The sequence below is a fragment of the Daucus carota genome, chromosome 4, assembly GCF_001625215.2.
Source record: "Daucus carota subsp. sativus chromosome 4, DH1 v3.0, whole genome shotgun sequence".
Classification (NCBI taxonomy): Eukaryota; Viridiplantae; Streptophyta; class Magnoliopsida; order Apiales; family Apiaceae; genus Daucus; species Daucus carota.
In genome coordinates, this window is record NC_030384.2 from 33,299,142 (window position 1) to 33,317,411 (window position 18,270).

The 18,270-nt window shown below is 33.9% G+C and overlaps 1 protein-coding gene and 1 long non-coding RNA gene across 4 annotated transcripts; both read left to right on the forward strand.

The window, feature by feature from the left end:
- The first annotated feature begins 10,711 nt into the window (after positions 1-10,711).
- On the forward strand, positions 10,712-12,055 carry LOC108217908 (vacuolar cation/proton exchanger 3). Its single transcript, XM_017390819.2, has 5 exons — positions 10,712-10,993; positions 11,103-11,170; positions 11,261-11,289; positions 11,519-11,715; positions 11,813-12,055. The coding sequence occupies exons 1-5, from the start codon at positions 10,724-10,726 to the stop codon at positions 12,053-12,055; spliced, it is 807 nt and encodes a 268-aa protein (XP_017246308.2). The 5' UTR covers positions 10,712-10,723.
- Positions 12,056-12,152: 97 nt separating this feature from the next.
- On the forward strand, positions 12,153-14,495 carry LOC135152015 (uncharacterized). Of its 3 annotated transcripts, none has more exons than XR_010291078.1 (4): positions 12,153-12,279; positions 12,384-12,500; positions 12,578-13,687; positions 14,066-14,495. It is a non-coding gene; the product is annotated as an uncharacterized LOC135152015 (long non-coding RNA). The 3 variants fall into 3 exon arrangements; XR_010291079.1 differs by lacking the exon at positions 12,153-12,279 and having other exon boundaries at positions 12,324-12,500; positions 12,578-13,286; positions 13,407-13,687; XR_010291077.1 differs by lacking the exon at positions 12,153-12,279 and having other exon boundaries at positions 12,324-12,500.
- The last annotated feature ends 3,775 nt before the right edge of the window (positions 14,496-18,270 follow it).

Sequence of the window (18,270 nt, forward strand, 5' to 3'; positions counted from 1 at the left end):
GCCACCTCAAAGTTGCAATTGATTCATACAGATTTGTGCGGACCTCAAAGAACTCCTTCTCTTAATGGTAGTAGATACTACATCATTTTTATTGATGATTTCACGAGAATGTGTTGGATCTATTTTCTCAGGTTCAAGTCAGAAGTTGCAAGTGTGTTCTTCAAATTCAAGCAATGGATCGAGAATCAAAGCGGCTGCAAGATTCAAGTTTTAAGGTCTGATAATGGCAAAGAGTACACCTCTAGTGAATTCAACAAATTTTGTGAGGATTCAGGCATTGAACACCATCTTACGGCTCCATATAGTCCACAACAAAATGGAGTCAGCGAGAGGAAGAACAGGACAATAATGGAGATGTCCAGGTGCATGCTTCATGAGAAGAATTTGCCTAAAGAATATTGGGCGGAGGCTGCCAACACATCTGTGTTTTTGCTAAACAGACTCCCGACAAAAGCCGTAAATGGGAAGACTCCTTATGAGGCATGGTATGGTTATAAGCCCTTAATTAAAAATCTTAAGGTGTTTGGATGTTTGTGTTTTACTCATGTGCCACAGATCAAGAGAGACAAGTTGGACAAGAAAGCGGAGGCTGGTGTATTTATTGGATATAGCTTGATATCCAAAGCTTATAGAGTTTTTCAGCCCGATACTAAAAAAATTATTATAAGCAGGGATGTAAGCTTCATGGAGAATGATGAGTGGAGCTGGAAAAACGAAAAAGATAACTCTGGTGCAGATTATCAGCAACCGATTAATTTAAATCAAGATGAATTGGTTGATGATCCCGCTGTTCGTGGCACCAGGTCACTTGCTGATATTTATCAAAGATGCAATGTTGCTATTCTTGAACCTGATGGGTATCTACAGGCTGAAAAGGATCCTCATTGGATGGCTGCAATGCAGGAGGAGCTCTCTATGATCGAGAAAAATCAGACCTGGGAATTAGTTGAAAGACCCAAGAATCGGAAGGTGATTGGAGTGAAATGGGTGTTCAGAAAAAAGGAGAATGCAGATGGAACAATCAACAAGTATAAAGCGAGGTTAGTAGCTAAAGGGTATGCTCAAATTTTTGGAGTAGACTATTTTGATACGTTTGCTCCTGTTGCAAGGCAAGACACCACCCGAATGTTACTAGCTATCGCAGCACAAAATAAGTGGAAAATTCATCAACTTGATGTCAAATCAGCCTTCTTAAATGGCTTTCTGGAAGAAGAAATATATGTTGATCAGCCTGAAGGCTTCGTTGTAAAAGGGCAGGAGCACAAAGTGTATCGATTGAAGAAGGCGTTGTACGGTTTAAAACAGGCGCCAAGGGCCTGGTACAAAAGAATTGATGAATATTTGCTGAGTTTAGGCTTTGTTAAAAGCCTTAGTGAGTCCACGTTATATGTTAAAGTTGAGCAAAATGATCTTATTGTTGTATCATTGTATGTTGATGATCTTTTAGTAACTGGCAGCAGCAATGAACTTGTTCAGAAGTTCAAGGAAAACATGGAGCACGAATTTGAAATGGCGGACCTTGGAGAGATGTCTTATTTTCTTGGAATTGAAATCAAGCAAAAGGAAGGTGAAATTTTTATGTGTCAACAGAAGTATGCCAAGGAGATCTTGAAAAAATTTAAAATGGATGGTTGTAAAAGTGTGAGCACTCCTATGTGTCCCAAGGTGAAGCTCTTTAAAGATGATGGAGAAAAGGTACATGAATCACATTACAGGAGCCTGATTGGGTGTCTAATGTATCTTACGGCAACAAGGCCAGATGTTCTATATGCTGTTAATGTTCTGTCCAGATTCATGAATTGTGCTACCGAGACTCATTTTAAGGCTGCTAAACGAGTTCTCCGATATATCAAAGGGACCTTAAGCTTTGGGATCAAATTTTGTTCTTCGCAGAACTTTGAGTTACAAGGTTACGCTGATAGTGATTGGGGAGGATCTCTGGATGACATGAAGAGCACCTCTGGATTCTGTTTCTGCTTTGGATCAGGAATTTTTACTTGGAGTTCTAAGAAACAAGAGATAGTTGCACAATCAACAGCTGAAGCAGAATTGATAGCAGCAACAGCAGCTGTTAATCATGCTTTGTGGCTCAGAAAAATTTTATTTGATCTAAATCTGGAGCAGAAGCTAAGTACTGAAGTTAAGGTTGATAATCAGGCTGCAATATCCATCTCAAACAATCCAGTTTTTCATGGAAAAACCAAGCATTTCAGCATTAAATTGTTCTTTGTGAGAGATGTTCAGAAGGATGGTGCAGTACGTTTGAAGTATTGTAGGACTGAAGATCAGCTGGCAGACATATTTACAAAACCCCTTGCTAAGGGTAGATTTGAAGAATTAAGAGAGAGACTTGGTATTTGCACCTACTGAAGCAAGGAGGAGTGTTTGAATATTGCCTCAGTAATTGCAAAGGCTGATCTTCTGGCATAAATCATTCTAGGAATAAATTCAGCACTGATTTTTGATATTCAAATTAGAATCTATGTTAGAATCAAAATGATTATGATTTAAAAAAACATTTATAAGAAATCGTTTAATTATTCCCTTATTAAGACACATATTATGCTTTACATTATATTGGGTAATAAATTATGTATCCTATTGCATTATTTCTGGAAATATATCACACATAATCTTCTATAATTAATTCACTAAATATTTTATTTTATTTGGCCAAAAAAATCCATCAGAAATAATAAAATTTTCAATCAGAATGTATCAATCAAAACTAAATCAACCCAAAATCAAGTCGGATAACTAATTAGGAACAGATGATGTATTTATCCTTTTCTTTAGACCTGGTAATTTTTCAACGAAACGAATATTTAGTGTTTGTATTTGTATTTTGAGTACACGACACGAAAAATACACGGACACGAAGCACACGACTGAGATTTACATGAGTGTATTAGATTGAGATTTTAAAGCATTTTTTTTCATTCATGAAATCCGAAGGTATTCGATTGGGATTGTTTGAAATCTATTAAAATCTTGGGGTATTCAATTAGTATTTAATTTTATGCTACAAAATCTGGTGGTATTCAATTGGGATTGTTTAAAATCCATTAAAATCTGATAGTATTTAATTGGGATTGTTTAAAATCCATTGAAATCTGATGGTATTCAAATCCTGATTATTTTTTTGAATTTCATAAAATGATGGATTTTGTGAGATTCTTTAGCGTATTTTAAGTTTTTTGAAATCCCACCAAAATCCATGGGATTTTGAAGTATTGTACTTAAATCCTATCAACTCTACGATATTTTATCAAGGCACAATATCAAAATCACATACAATTCATTAAAATCTATGGACTAAAAACAATTGATTAAAATCACAATCAAATACACCTCTTTAGTTCAGTTTTGTATCCACTCTTTGCGTACACAACACGACACGAGGTACATGAAATAAATATAATTTTATAATTAAATATTGATATTGATATATTCTTTTTTAAAATAATGCATAGTTTATAATATTGTAAGTATAAATGATTTAAATATATATGTGTCATATAATTTTGTAAAATTTTTACTTATAAATCTAATATTTCCATTAATTTATATATTTATTTATATTTGTAATGAAATTCGATTTTACACGAAACATGACACCAGAACAATACGAAAACGAAGGTACACGAACTCTAAATGGGTCGATTTTGTGTTTGGTTTTCGAGTACACGATACGAAAAAACGAATTGTCAAGTCTTCTTTTTTGACTTCTCTTCATGTAAATTGAACCAATTTTAGCTAAAATTTGTAAGAATTACTTTAAATCTAATTTTAAAATTTTGAAAATAAATTTTAAAAAACATATTTTTTAATATTATAATTTTAAAATTATTCATTTATATCAAATTACACTGAACTGTTGTAATCAGAGAAACTCAAACTGATCAAGTATTTAAAGGGAAAAAAATATACTAATTTTGAGTATTCGGTTACGGGGGCGTAAATGTTTTCATCGGCAAAACTGAAAGGTTTCAGGATGAAGACACGTGCTGCACAAAAAGATACTCCCTCCGTCCCATTTTACATGTCCATTTTGCTTTTCGAGAAGCCAAATTGACCAACTTTTGACTAAACATTACTCCCTCCGTCCCACAATACATGACACTTTGACTTTTTTCACGTAATTTGAGGTGCAAATAAAACATAAGTCCATATATTATTTTTCAAATTTTCTTTTTCAGAATAAAAATATGGATGTTATACTTTTATTCAGAAAAAAAAATTTGAGTATGTTTTATTTGCACATCAAATTACGTGCAAAAAGTCAAAGCGACGTGTATTTTGGGACGGAGGGAGTACAAGTTATCTATCCAGTATTTCTAAAATCTAAAAATTGCATATTAATATAGACTCAATATACTTTCTAATGATATAATTTTTATTATTTTTCTCAATTATCTAATATATGTAAAGTTCAATCAAAATGTAGTCAATTTGACTGGTCAAAAGTCAAAATGTATATGTAAAAGGGGACGGAGGGAGTACTGTACTGTTTCAGAATGTTACTCCCCCGTCCCACCCATTTGTATACAAATGGTTGGGACACGGAGACCAATAAATTGTGTAAGAAATGAGTAAAATTAGATGAAAAGTGGGTATAATGGTGGGACCCATTTATATTTTAGATTTGATATAGTGGAGGAAAGTAGTGGGTGTAATAGTATTTATATTATTATATGATGGAGATAGTGGAAGAAAGTAGTTGGTGTAATGATATTTTATATTATAAAAATTTACTACTTTTGGAACGTGTATAATTGATGGAACGTCCCAAAAAAGATAAAAGTTTACTATTTTTAAAACGTTTACAATTGATGAGACGTCCCAAAAAAGAAACTGTATAAAAGATACTCTAACTACATATTTTGCTTTTGCTTTTATATTTCTAACATGATTAACTTCTTTATATCCACCATTAGCTTGCTACTGTTGAAAACCAAAAAACCAGGTTAATAAATGGGAGATTGAATGCAGGAGTAGTGCTGTAACACCCTGCATCTCTGTTTTAAAAGGCATCAATATTGTTGACTATGCATTTTTTTTTGTATTGTTATTAGTGGATAATTACAATATTACATACTAGTGGAAAAATCGCGCTTCGCGCGAGTGAGAAAAATAAGAATATAAAATATTTTAAAAATTGCCTGTAAATAGTTTCTTAGTTAATCGTTTGAAACAGCTACTAAAATATGTTTTACATGAGCCCTGCAACAACCAAATATTATAATTAAATTTACGACATAATAAACCATGTTAGTTCCCAAGTTCAATGCTTTCAGTGGTTCATCAAGATGCTTGGATGGGAAACCTCCGACCGAATCAAATGCAGCAGCTTCTTCCTTGCTCAAACATACCAAACAAAAAGATACTCAATAAAGAGAGATAAGAATACATAAAGATTGCACTGAAAGGTGTTAGTTACTACAAAAAAGTGCGACTCAAAAGTGACACGAGGCATCCAAATGAGAAGTCACGTGATAAACAGATTGATCCTTGTTACTTTGAATTCTCTTCAAAATATTATTTATCCAATCTTTAATTGAATGTACTGTTAAGATCTGTGTTCATTTAGTTTTGTCCTCAACTTTCGTTTTGTTATTGTGAAGTCAGTCTAAAGCTCATTGGCCACCTGACAAGAGACTAGATTAGGTTCTTCCTGTCATTCTGTCAATGCTTGAACGAAATTGAGATGAGGGATCCATGTGATTTCGATTTCCGAGTTTATAACCCCTTCTAAAATGTAATGGATCAGACCTATAAAATTATGCACCTAATTGTGTTGCTTGGCTCTTAAATGCAATTTGACTCTATCCATCCTATTTTTCTGGAAGCGTAACAAGAATTTTCTGTACTATTCTGGAATCTGAAAAATCGGAGCCAAGTATCCTTATTTTATTTGCTATGTTAACAAGTTTACCTGTGTACTCCTTTATTGTTTCTGACCCATTCATTTTCTGCATCTCGAATTCTCTGACCAAATTCAAGACTTGCATTCCTTTAACTCTTTCGTCTCCTTCATATTCAGTTTTGAGAAAATTCCAGATCTCAAATGCTGATTTTTTTGTCATAACCCTTGTAAAAATTTCTGCAGAAACCGCTGCAAGTAACGTACCTCTGGCCCTTGACTTCTTTGCTTTTCTCTCTCGTATATACCTAGCCTGAGACATGGTGGAAGCATCTGTTACTTGAGGAACTTCGTAGTCCTCCTCAACAGGTTCCCAGAGATCATTCGCCTCTAGATGTGCCTCCATTCTCGCTGCCCAGAGTTGATAATTCTCACCATTGAACACCGGTGGTGCTAGAGATGTGAATGGTTTTTCGAGATCCATAGAAAAAATAGAAGTAAGGTGTGTGTGTGGCTATTTTGATTTAGTCACAGGTCCCTCAAGAAGAGGCGCTCTGATACCAAGTTACAAGTCAATCACAGTGACAAAGATAAGAAGAAGAAATTTCAAAAAAAGAATTTTCATCCTCGAGATTCTTTTACAAATGCAAGCAGCACCAAAGGAGAAAGATACAAAGAATTTCCTCCATGTAAACACTGCGGAAAGAAAGGTCATCCTCCTTTCAAGTGTTGGAAAAGGCCTGATGTAAAATGTGGAAAGTGCAACAAGATGGGGCATGATGAAAAGATATGCAGAAGCGAGTATTACCGTAAAGAAAATGCTCAAATGGCAAACGAGCAGGAGGAGGAGCAGCTGTTCGTTGCATCTTGTTTTACAAGCAGCAGCTCTAGTGATTGTTGGCTAATTGATAGTGGCTGTACCAATCACATGACCGGAGATGAAGAACTTTTCAGAGAGCTGGACAGATCACAAGTTTCGAAGGTCAGAATTGGCAACGGCGCATATATTGCTGTAAAAGGAAAGGGAACAATCGCCATTGAAAGTTGTAGAGGTACAAAACTAATTTCTGATGTGTTGTTTGTACCTGAAATTGATCAAAATCTCTTAAGTGTTCGACAACTGACTAGCAAGGGATTTAAGGTTATATTTGAGAATGAGCAATGTTTGATCAAGGATGCAAATAACGTTGATGTTTTTAGAATCAAGATGAAAGGAAAAAGCTATTCATTTGATCCAATGGAGGAGGAACAAGCTGTATATTCAGCTAACACAACTACTGCAGAATTATGGCACAAAAGGATGGGCCATTTTCATCATGCAGCATTACTAAATATGCAGAGAAAAGATTTGGCTATTGGTTTGCCGCATATAGAGACTGAATTGCCAAATTGCAGGTCATGTCAATATGGTAAACAAGCCAGAACTCCTTTCCAACAAGCAACATGGAGAGCCACCTCAAAGTTGCAATTGATTCATACAGATTTGTGCGGACCTCAAAGAACTCCTTCTCTTAATGGTAGTAAATACTACATCATTTTTATTGATGATTTCACGAGAATGTGTTGGATCTATTTTCTCAGGTTCAAGTCAGAAGTTGCAAGTGTGTTCTTTAAATTCAAGCAATGGATCGAGAATCAAAGTGGCTGCAAGATTCAAGTTTTAAGGTCTGATAATGGCAAAGAGTACACCTCTAGTGAATTCAACAAATTTTGTGAGGATTCAGGCATTGAACACCATCTTACGGCTCCGTATAGTCCACAACAAAATGGAGTCAGCGAGAGGAAGAACAGGACAATAATGGAGATGTCCAGGTGCATGCTTCATGAGAAGAATTTGCCTAAAGAATATTGGGCGGAGGCTGCCAACACATCTGTGTTTTTGCTAAACAGACTCCCGACAAAAGCCGTAAATGGGAAGACTCCTTATGAGGCATGGTATGGTTATAAGCCCTTAATTAAAAATCTTAAGGTGTTTGGATGTTTGTGTTTTACTCATGTGCCACAGATCAAGAGAGACAAGTTGGACAAGAAAGCGGAGGCTGGTGTATTTATTGGATATAGCTTGATATCCAAAGCTTATAGAGTTTTTCAGCCCGATACTAAAAAAATTATTATAAGCAGGGATGTAAGCTTCATGGAGAATGATGAGTGGAGCTGGAAAAACGAAAAAGATAACTCTGGTGCAGATTATCAGCAACCGATTAATTTAAATCAAGATGAATTGGTTGATGATCCCGCTGTTCGTGGCACCAGGTCACTTGCTGATATTTATCAAAGATGCAATGTTTCTATTCTTGAACCTGATGGGTATCTACAGGCTGAAAAGGATCCTCATTGGATGGCTGCAATGCAGGAGGAGCTCTCTATGATCGAGAAAAATCAGACCTGGGAATTAGTTGAAAGACCCAAGAATCGGAAGGTGATTGGAGTGAAATGGGTGTTCAGAAAAAAGGAGAATGCAGATGGAACAATCAACAAGTATAAAGCGAGGTTAGTAGCTAAAGGGTATGCTCAAATTTTTGGAGTAGACTATTTTGATACGTTTGCTCCTGTTGCAAGGCAAGACACCACCCGAATGTTACTAGCTATCGCAGCACAAAATAAGTGGAAAATTCATCAACTTGATGTCAAATCAGCCTTCTTAAATGGCTTTCTGGAAGAAGAAATATATGTTGATCAGCCTGAAGGCTTCGTTGTAAAAGGGCAGGAGCACAAAGTGTATCGATTGAAGAAGGCGTTGTACGGTTTAAAACAGGCGCCAAGGGCCTGGTACAAAAGAATTGATGAATATTTGCTGAGTTTAGGCTTTGTTAAAAGCCTTAGTGAGTCCACGTTATATGTTAAAGTTGAGCAAAATGATCTTATTGTTGTATCATTGTATGTTGATGATCTTTTAGTAACTGGCAGCAGCAATGAACTTGTTCAGAAGTTCAAGGAAAACATGGAGCAAGAATTTGAAATGGCGGACCTTGGAGAGATGTCTTATTTTCTTGGAATTGAAATCAAGCAAAAGGAAGGTGAAATTTTTATGTGTCAACAGAAGTATGCCAAGGAGATCTTGAAAAAATTTAAAATGGATGGTTGTAAAAGTGTGAGCACTCCTATGTGTCCCAAGGTGAAGCTCTTTAAAGATGATGGAGAAAAGGTACATGAATCACATTACAGGAGCCTGATTGGGTGTCTAATGTATCTTACGGCAACAAGGCCAGATGTTCTATATGCTGTTAATGTTCTGTCCAGATTCATGAATTGTGCTACTGTGACTCACTTTAAGGCTGCTAAACGAGTTCTCCGGTATATCAAAGGGACCTTAAGCTTTGGGATCAAATTTTGTTCTTCGCAGAACTTTGAGTTACAAGGTTACGCTGATAGTGATTGGGGAGGATCTCTGGATGACATGAAGAGCACCTCTGGATTCTGTTTCTGCTTTGGATCAGGAATTTTTACTTGGAGTTCTAAGAAACAAGAGATAGTTGCACAATCAACAGCTGAAGCAGAATTGATAGCAGCAACAGCAGCTGTTAATCATGCTTTGTGGCTCAGAAAAATTTTATTTGATCTAAATCTGGAGCAGAAGCTAAGTACTGAAGTTAAGGTTGATAATCAGGCTGCAATATCCATCTCAAACAATCCGGTTTTTCATGGAAAAACCAAGCATTTCAGCATTAAATTGTTCTTTGTGAGAGATGTTCAGAAGGATGGTGCAGTACGTTTGAAGTATTGTAGGACTGAAGATCAGCTGGCGGAGATATATATGGCCACTTCAGTGACGATTTTGATACCGTTTTGAGTTCAGTAACCAATTTGATACATTAAGCCCACTTCAATGACCAACTTGATAATTAACTAAATTTTGTCTATTAAATTTTTGTTAGTGTAGCACTGTATATGCAAAAATTCATTATTATTAAGAAATTCCGTTCTACAAGTCGGTGATTAACGATCAATCTATGTTTCCTTATTTGTTGAACTGATTAAATCTTAATTGGATTAATCTCGATCAATTTAATTATTTTCCGATTAATTCTTGTTCTGTTACTTGACCGATTACTTTCGATTTCGTCTGTTTACGTAGAATTTAAAAATTAGTCCATATAAATTAAATTTATAAAATTCTATATGTAGCATGTGATCATGATAACACTAGAAAAATTGTATTTTTTTTCTTACTATTGTTTCTATCCGTGTACTCTCTTATATTACATTTTATTTTTGCACTATTTTTTCTTTGTGTACTCCATAATATTACATTTTAAAATACTCTTCATGTTTTTATATGTTACTTTTATGTTTTTTTATTATTCAGAAAATAATAATTTAAATATGAGATCAAATTCCTTAAAAACACGTAGAAGTCTCCAACAAATAATTTTAATTGTTATAGTATCCAAATCTCTTCATTAGCAGAAAATCCGAATCGTGTATAAAAATATTTTTTCAAAATAAATATAATATGATAGAAAGTGTATGAATAATTTTGATTGATGATGTTGATTTTAGTTTGATACTGAGATTTAATTTGCACTCACATATTTTTTTCATCAATTTAACTTAATTTAACTTGAAGTACAAGGGCATGTCTGTAATTGGACAAGAATAGATAACTATGCTACATTTATATTTTTGTAAAAAGAGTATGCATTAATGAAGAGTGATCACACCTATTTTGGAAGAATATAATTCATGCATATGATACCCGCATTAAAGTGATCTAAGTAACTCATGCAAAACAAAGCTTGCGAAAATTCCAGGAAATTGCACTACTCTACCCGTTGTTACACATACAGTATTTATGTGACTATATAAACTGTGCTTCCCCTGCATATTCTGTTGTGATCATACAAATAAATTACACAAAAGATGGGCTCACAAGAAAATATTACATGGGATGTTGAAGAAGCTGGAGAGATCAGGGTTTCAAGCAGGGAGCATCATTACCGGTCGGCACAGACCTTATCGGCTTCATTGTTGCGAACGAAGTCCGACCCTGAGCTTGTTAACAAAGTTCGGTTTCGGTGTCTGAAGAATTTTGTAGCTAATTTGCAACAAGTGATATTTGGAACCAAGCTTATTGTGTTATTTCCGGCAATCCCAGCTGCAATTGCTGCCCAGTCTTATAATTTAGGAAGAGTGAGTGTTTAGATAACTGTATACTGTCACTTAACATTTTATTTATCCATTTTGCACTTAAATACATAGAATTTTAATTTGCGTTTTGAAATTTTTAAATGATTGTCAGCCTTGGATATTTGCTCTGAGTTTACTTGGACTCGCTCTACTTGCTGAACGTATTAGCTTTGTAACTGAGTGAGTTTGGTTCAGTTTGATTTCCGCCTTTGTTTTATACATATGATATGATTCTTGATAAGTTTCTCTCTTCTTTTCCGAATGCTGTAGGCAAGTTTCATTCTACACTGGTCCAACAGGTATGTTCAGCATATAACACTTAAGTAAAATTATGATGATAATTTTGATGGCTTATAACTTATAAGTTATACCTTTGCTGATATATAAGAAACATGCTTGCATGAGTATCTGTTCATCTGTTCATGTGATTGATATTTTCAAATTGTTATTTGTACTGTACTGATTCTGTTAATTTGAGTTTGGCATTCGACATGAGGTTTAAACTTTAACTTTGTAATATATTTGCAGTGGGGGGACTTTTGAATGCGACATGTGGTAATGCAACAGAGCTGATTATTGCTTTATTGGCAATACGCCAAGGGAAAATTGATGTGCTAAAGTATTCACTTTATGGTTCTGTTCTATCGAACCTTCTGCTTGTTCTTGGAAGCTCCCTTTTATGTGGAGGATTGGCAAACCTATACAAAGAGCAGAAATATGACCGAGTAAGATATATGTAGATTTTGAAGATAAAAGTGAGCCAATTGAGCTAAACTGGTTGTATACGTTTTTTAATTACTTATTCTGTTTGGAATTTAACAGAAGCAGGCTGATGTGAATTCATTGCTTTTGTTTCTGGGATTGATTTGCCATCTGCTGCCATTGATGTTCAAGTATGCTGTAAAGCCGTCTAGTGATATAGTGCAGGGATCAATTCTTCAGTTGTCTAGAGCAAGCAGCATTGTTATGCTTATAGCATATGTTGCATATCTCGTCTTCCAGTTAAAGACTCATCACCAGCTATTTGAAGCACAGGTGACTATTACGGCCCTACCATTGTCCTAATTCCTGAATTAGATAAGTAACGGGCTCTAATACCGAATTGTAGAATATTCAGTTAAATGTTTTAATATGGTATCATGAATCATGGTGGTTATTGCCAGGAAGACGAAGGTAACAAGGAAACAGAAGAGAAGCCTGAGATAGGAATCTCAAGCGGACTCGTTTGGTTGGTTGGTATGACAATTACGATTGCTCTGCTATCAGAGTATGTTGTGGGTACCATAGAGGTATATATACAATAAATTTAGCACTGATCAAAACTTCAGTGTTTCAACAAAATAAGTATACACGTGTCATCATTCATGGATATGTATTATACTTTCTTAATCAGGATGCTTCAGCTTCTTGGGGTATTTCTGTAAGCTTTATCAGCATTATATTGCTACCGATAGTTGGAAATGCAGCAGAACACGCTGGATCAGTCATATTTGCATTCAAGAACAAGCTGGTATCTTGCACATTCTTGACTTCAATTACTTCATTAAGCACCAGGTGTTTCATGACCCTGACATTGTAATCATACAGGATATATCTTTAGGTGTTTCTCTGGGGTCTTATAAATGACCTTCCCTGGTAACTATTTTACTTTGTATGTTGATTGATCGAGCGGGACTCTTCGGGTTGGTCGAGCAGGGCTCTTCGGGACGATGCTGATGGATCTCCTCACTTCGGATTCTACGTGGGTAACGCCTGTGCTTTAGCTTTGGACGATTGCACCAGAACTGTTTGATAGAGTGCCTCAATGAAGATTTGAATTAGCTTTCGACGATTTTTTTATTTTATTTTATACGGTAATCATACTGTTCTTGTGGTGTAGATTAAAAGTGATTTGAGGCTTTGGCACTCTCCTGGTCTAGAAGAAATTTTGAGTTCTTAGTTTCAGTTTATTATGGAGAGGAGGTCTAGGTAGAAATTGCAGTTTTAAAAAGTTTGTTTCGCGCCTGGTTTTATTATTCGATTATGTTGGCGGTGTTAGGACTTATACGCTGGTTTCAAGTGCCTCTGTACTTTTAGAGCGACTCCTAAGAGCTGCATTTCATGTGGGTAAAAAGGTTTTTGATATTGATGTTTGCAAACCTATTGTTTCTCTGTTTATGCTGCAGTGACTCGAATGATAGTAGGCAGGCCGCAGGAATAGGAATAGAATTTATTGTTAAGCAAAAGAAATTGAAAGGGAAAAGATTGTAAAGAGATTCTGGGTCAAATGACGGATTCAGCTAGATGATCAAAGCGGGTATGTATGTTATTCATCTCCACACTAGCAAATCACGTATGTACTTTTGCTAAAATTCAGGGTTGATTTATGTTATATGATCATGATCATGGGCAATTATCTGTTTTTCAAATTTTGAAGTTATAGCAGGGAATTACTGTGCAACGGGTTAAAGAGGAAAAAGTGTGATGAGAAACACAATCTTTTGGAGAGACTCCTAGGAGCTGCATTTCATGTGGGTAAAAAAGTTTTTGATATTGATGTTTGCAAACATACTGTTTCTCTGTTTTTGCTGCAGTGACTCGAATGATAGTAGGCAGGATTAGGAATAGAATTTATTTTTAAGCAAAAGGAATTGAAAGGGAAAAGATTGTGAAGAGACTCTGGATCAAATGACGGATTCAGCTAGAGGATCAAAGCAGGTATGTATGTTATTCATCTCCACGCTAGCAGCAAATCACGTATATACTTTTGCTAATTTTCAGGGTTGATTTGTGTTATATGATCATGATCGTGGGCAGTTATCTGTTTTTGATTTATCTGGAGAGCATAGCAGCAGATTTTTAGAATCAAAACATTCTCTGGTTTATAATTATGCATCTGTAAAGTTCATTAGAATAATGTATATAGATAAGCTTAGCTGCCGTTACTGTAACATACAAAGAACAGACTCATGACCTGCCTTTATGTCTCCACTTGAATCTTTTTATTACTCTAGAGTGTTCTACTGTAATTGTTATAGTTTTTATATGTGGTTATAGTTATGTAATTAAATCATGCATGGTTGCATCATGTTCCAGGATATGATGCTGCTGGAGTTGAAGAAATTTGGTTGACAAGAAGCTGCTTAACAAAATGCCCCCAGGTGACAACTCTGCTCCAGCAGAACTGCAGTCGCTGATGGGCAAGAAATATGTGTTGAAGTTGTCACAAAACAAGTATAATATTGTTGATGACAGATCGAGAGAATCATGGGTGCAAGAGAAAGCTCGCACCTGATCTCAGGTTGCTTCTTAGAGCCAGACCTTGCACAGCACTTAAGGCCTTATTAGCTTCATCCATGTTACAGTGCCAACTTTTATGACTCATGCATGCCATAAAACAAGGCATATGTAATTAGAACCTGGCTTCTCCTTTTATTTTTACCCTGTGACTGATGTTTCCCTTACCCTCTGCATTGTGGCTCTTCTAAAGTTGACTGCATGTTTGGTATAAAAATTAGCAAAAGCATTCTGCCGTTTATCAGCCTAGGAAATTAATGAGACTTTGTCCTTTGAGAGAAAAAAAAGGGTGATATTCCTAGATTTACTAAGATTTGTAAATAATAATTATGTAAATTTAATATCCAAGCAAAAAAGATTAATGATTACAGAAATATAAATATATTAGCCCAAAAAATTTATTATTAATAGAAAACTATTTTGGCCAAAATGATATGATAACCAAAAAAAGAATATAAAGATACTATCAAAATATCTAAATATATGTGTGAAGGGAGATATTCAAATTAGAATCTATGTTAGAATCAAAATGATTATGATTTAAAAAAACATTTATAAGAAATCGTTTAATTATTCCCTTATTAAGACACATATTATGCTTTACATTATATTGGGTAATAAATTATGTATCCTATTGCATTATTTCTGGAAATATATCACACATAATCTTCTATAATTAATTCACTAAATATTTTATTTTATTTGGCCAAAAAAATCCATCAGAAATAATAAAATTTTCAATCAGAATGTATCAATCAAAACTAAATCAACCCAAAATCAAGTCGGATAACTAATTAGGAACAGATGATGTATTTATCCTTTTCTTTAGACCTGGTAATTTTTCAACGAAACGAATATTTAGTGTTTGTATTTGTATTTTGAGTACACGACACGAAAAATACACGGACACGAAGCACACGACTGAGATTTACATGAGTGTATTAGATTGAGATTTTAAAGCATTTTTTTTCATTCATGAAATCCGAAGGTATTCGATTGGGATTGTTTGAAATCTATTAAAATCTTGGGGTATTCAATTAGTATTTAATTTTATGCTACAAAATCTGGTGGTATTCAATTGGGATTGTTTAAAATCCATTAAAATCTGATAGTATTTAATTGGGATTGTTTAAAATCCATTGAAATCTGATGGTATTCAAATCCTGATTATTTTTTTGAATTTCATAAAATGATGGATTTTGTGAGATTCTTTAGCGTATTTTAAGTTTTTTGAAATCCCACCAAAATCCATGGGATTTTGAAGTATTGTACTTAAATCCTATCAACTCTACGATATTTTATCAAGGCACAATATCAAAATCACATACAATTCATTAAAATCTATGGACTAAAAACAATTGATTAAAATCACAATCAAATACACCTCTTTAGTTCAGTTTTGTATCCACTCTTTGCGTACACAACACGACACGAGGTACATGAAATAAATATAATTTTATAATTAAATATTGATATTGATATATTCTTTTTTAAAATAATGCATAGTTTATAATATTGTAAGTATAAATGATTTAAATATATATGTGTCATATAATTTTGTAAAATTTTTACTTATAAATCTAATATTTCCATTAATTTATATATTTATTTATATTTGTAATGAAATTCGATTTTACACGAAACATGACACCAGAACAATACGAAAACGAAGGTACACGAACTCTAAATGGGTCGATTTTGTGTTTGGTTTTCGAGTACACGATACGAAAAAACGAATTGTCAAGTCTTCTTTTTTGACTTCTCTTCATGTAAATTGAACCAATTTTAGCTAAAATTTGTAAGAATTACTTTAAATCTAATTTTAAAATTTTGAAAATAAATTTTAAAAAACATATTTTTTAATATTATAATTTTAAAATTATTCATTTATATCAAATTACACTGAACTGTTGTAATCAGAGAAACTCAAACTGATCAAGTATTTAAAGGGAAAAAAATATACTAATTTTGAGTATTCGGTTACGGGGGCGTAAATGTTTTCATCGGCAAAACTGAAAGGTTTCAGGATGAAGACACGTGCTGCACAAAAAGATACTCCCTCCGTCCCATTTTACATGTCCATTTTGCTTTTCGAGAAGCCAAATTGACCAACTTTTGACTAAACATTACTCCCTCCGTCCCACAATACATGACACTTTGACTTTTTTCACGTAATTTGAGGTGCAAATAAAACATAAGTCCATATATTATTTTTCAAATTTTCTTTTTCAGAATAAAAATATGGATGTTATACTTTTATTCAGAAAAAAAAATTTGAGTATGTTTTATTTGCACATCAAATTACGTGCAAAAAGTCAAAGCGACGTGTATTTTGGGACGGAGGGAGTACAAGTTATCTATCCAGTATTTCTAAAATCTAAAAATTGCATATTAATATAGACTCAATATACTTTCTAATGATATAATTTTTATTATTTTTCTCAATTATCTAATATATGTAAAGTTCAATCAAAATGTAGTCAATTTGACTGGTCAAAAGTCAAAATGTATATGTAAAAGGGGACGGAGGGAGTACTGTACTGTTTCAGAATGTTACTCCCCCGTCCCACCCATTTGTATACAAATGGTTGGGACACGGAGACCAATAAATTGTGTAAGAAATGAGTAAAATTAGATGAAAAGTGGGTATAATGGTGGGACCCATTTATATTTTAGATTTGATATAGTGGAGGAAAGTAGTGGGTGTAATAGTATTTATATTATTATATGATGGAGATAGTGGAAGAAAGTAGTTGGTGTAATGATATTTTATATTATAAAAATTTACTACTTTTGGAACGTGTATAATTGATGGAACGTCCCAAAAAAGATAAAAGTTTACTATTTTTAAAACGTTTACAATTGATGAGACGTCCCAAAAAAGAAACTGTATAAAAGATACTCTAACTACATATTTTGCTTTTGCTTTTATATTTCTAACATGATTAACTTCTTTATATCCACCATTAGCTTGCTACTGTTGAAAACCAAAAAACCAGGTTAATAAATGGGAGATTGAATGCAGGAGTAGTGCTGTAACACCCTGCATCTCTGTTTTAAAAGGCATCAATATTGTTGACTATGCATTTTTTTTTGTATTGTTATTAGTGGATAATTACAATATTACATACTAGTGGAAAAATCGCGCTTCGCGCGAGTGAGAAAAATAAGAATATAAAATATTTTAAAAATTGCCTGTAAATAGTTTCTTAGTTAATCGTTTGAAACAGCTACTAAAATATGTTTTGAAAATTCCTGGAAAAATATTAAATGTTTTAAAAATATTCTCTCTTTTTTTGTCAAATATTAATTAACAATATTTGATTGATTTCACTCACATTCATAATAATTAGCTTTATGCCCGTGCTTCGCACACGGATACTAAAGCCTTGGTCAATAAAACTTAGAGACTACTATCATCTTTGCAAATCAATTCTGAGGCCTTGGCATACTCATTTCAGCTGGCTCGTGTTATGAATATACCTACCTTCCTTGTTGGACCAAGTGATAAAAGCAAATCCATGAATAAGATTTGAAGGTACTTTGAAACTCACGTGTATTAACCTGACAAAGAATGACTAAACCATAAGTATAAAATATGATGAGAAAATTGAGTTTTTTATAAGATTTTATATTAACATAACTTATACATAAACTTACCTGACCAAAAAAAGTTATACATTAATTTCATCCAAATCATAAATTTCATCCAAATCATGATAAGTTCTTATAAACTTTACAGCCCGAAATGAGATTCACTCAAAGTTAAGAGACAAATTTTCCTTTATACACATTGTTTCTGTATGAACTGCTATGTGCATAAGCACTTAACATTTATGTTACAGGAAGGTGCTCCACATATTTCATATTATTTTTCTTATTATAAAGAATGTTCTACATCTACTCAGGTCATACACTCTAAATAAAACATAGTCATTTGTCATAATCCAAGCTAGTCACTAATCTATCACAAAATATAATCTTAAGCTCCACCAGTTTAAGCC

Coding starts and splice junctions, on each gene's coding strand:
- LOC108217908 (XM_017390819.2), top strand. CDS start 10,724: ATGGGCTCACAAGAAAATATTACATGGGATGTTGAAGAAGCTGGAGAG. Junction 11,171..11,260: donor CGTATTAGCTTTGTAACTGA/GTGAGTTTGGTT, acceptor CGAATGCTGTAG/GCAAGTTTCATTCTACACTG. Junction 11,716..11,812: donor AAGAGCAGAAATATGACCGA/GTAAGATATATG, acceptor GGAATTTAACAG/AAGCAGGCTGATGTGAATTC.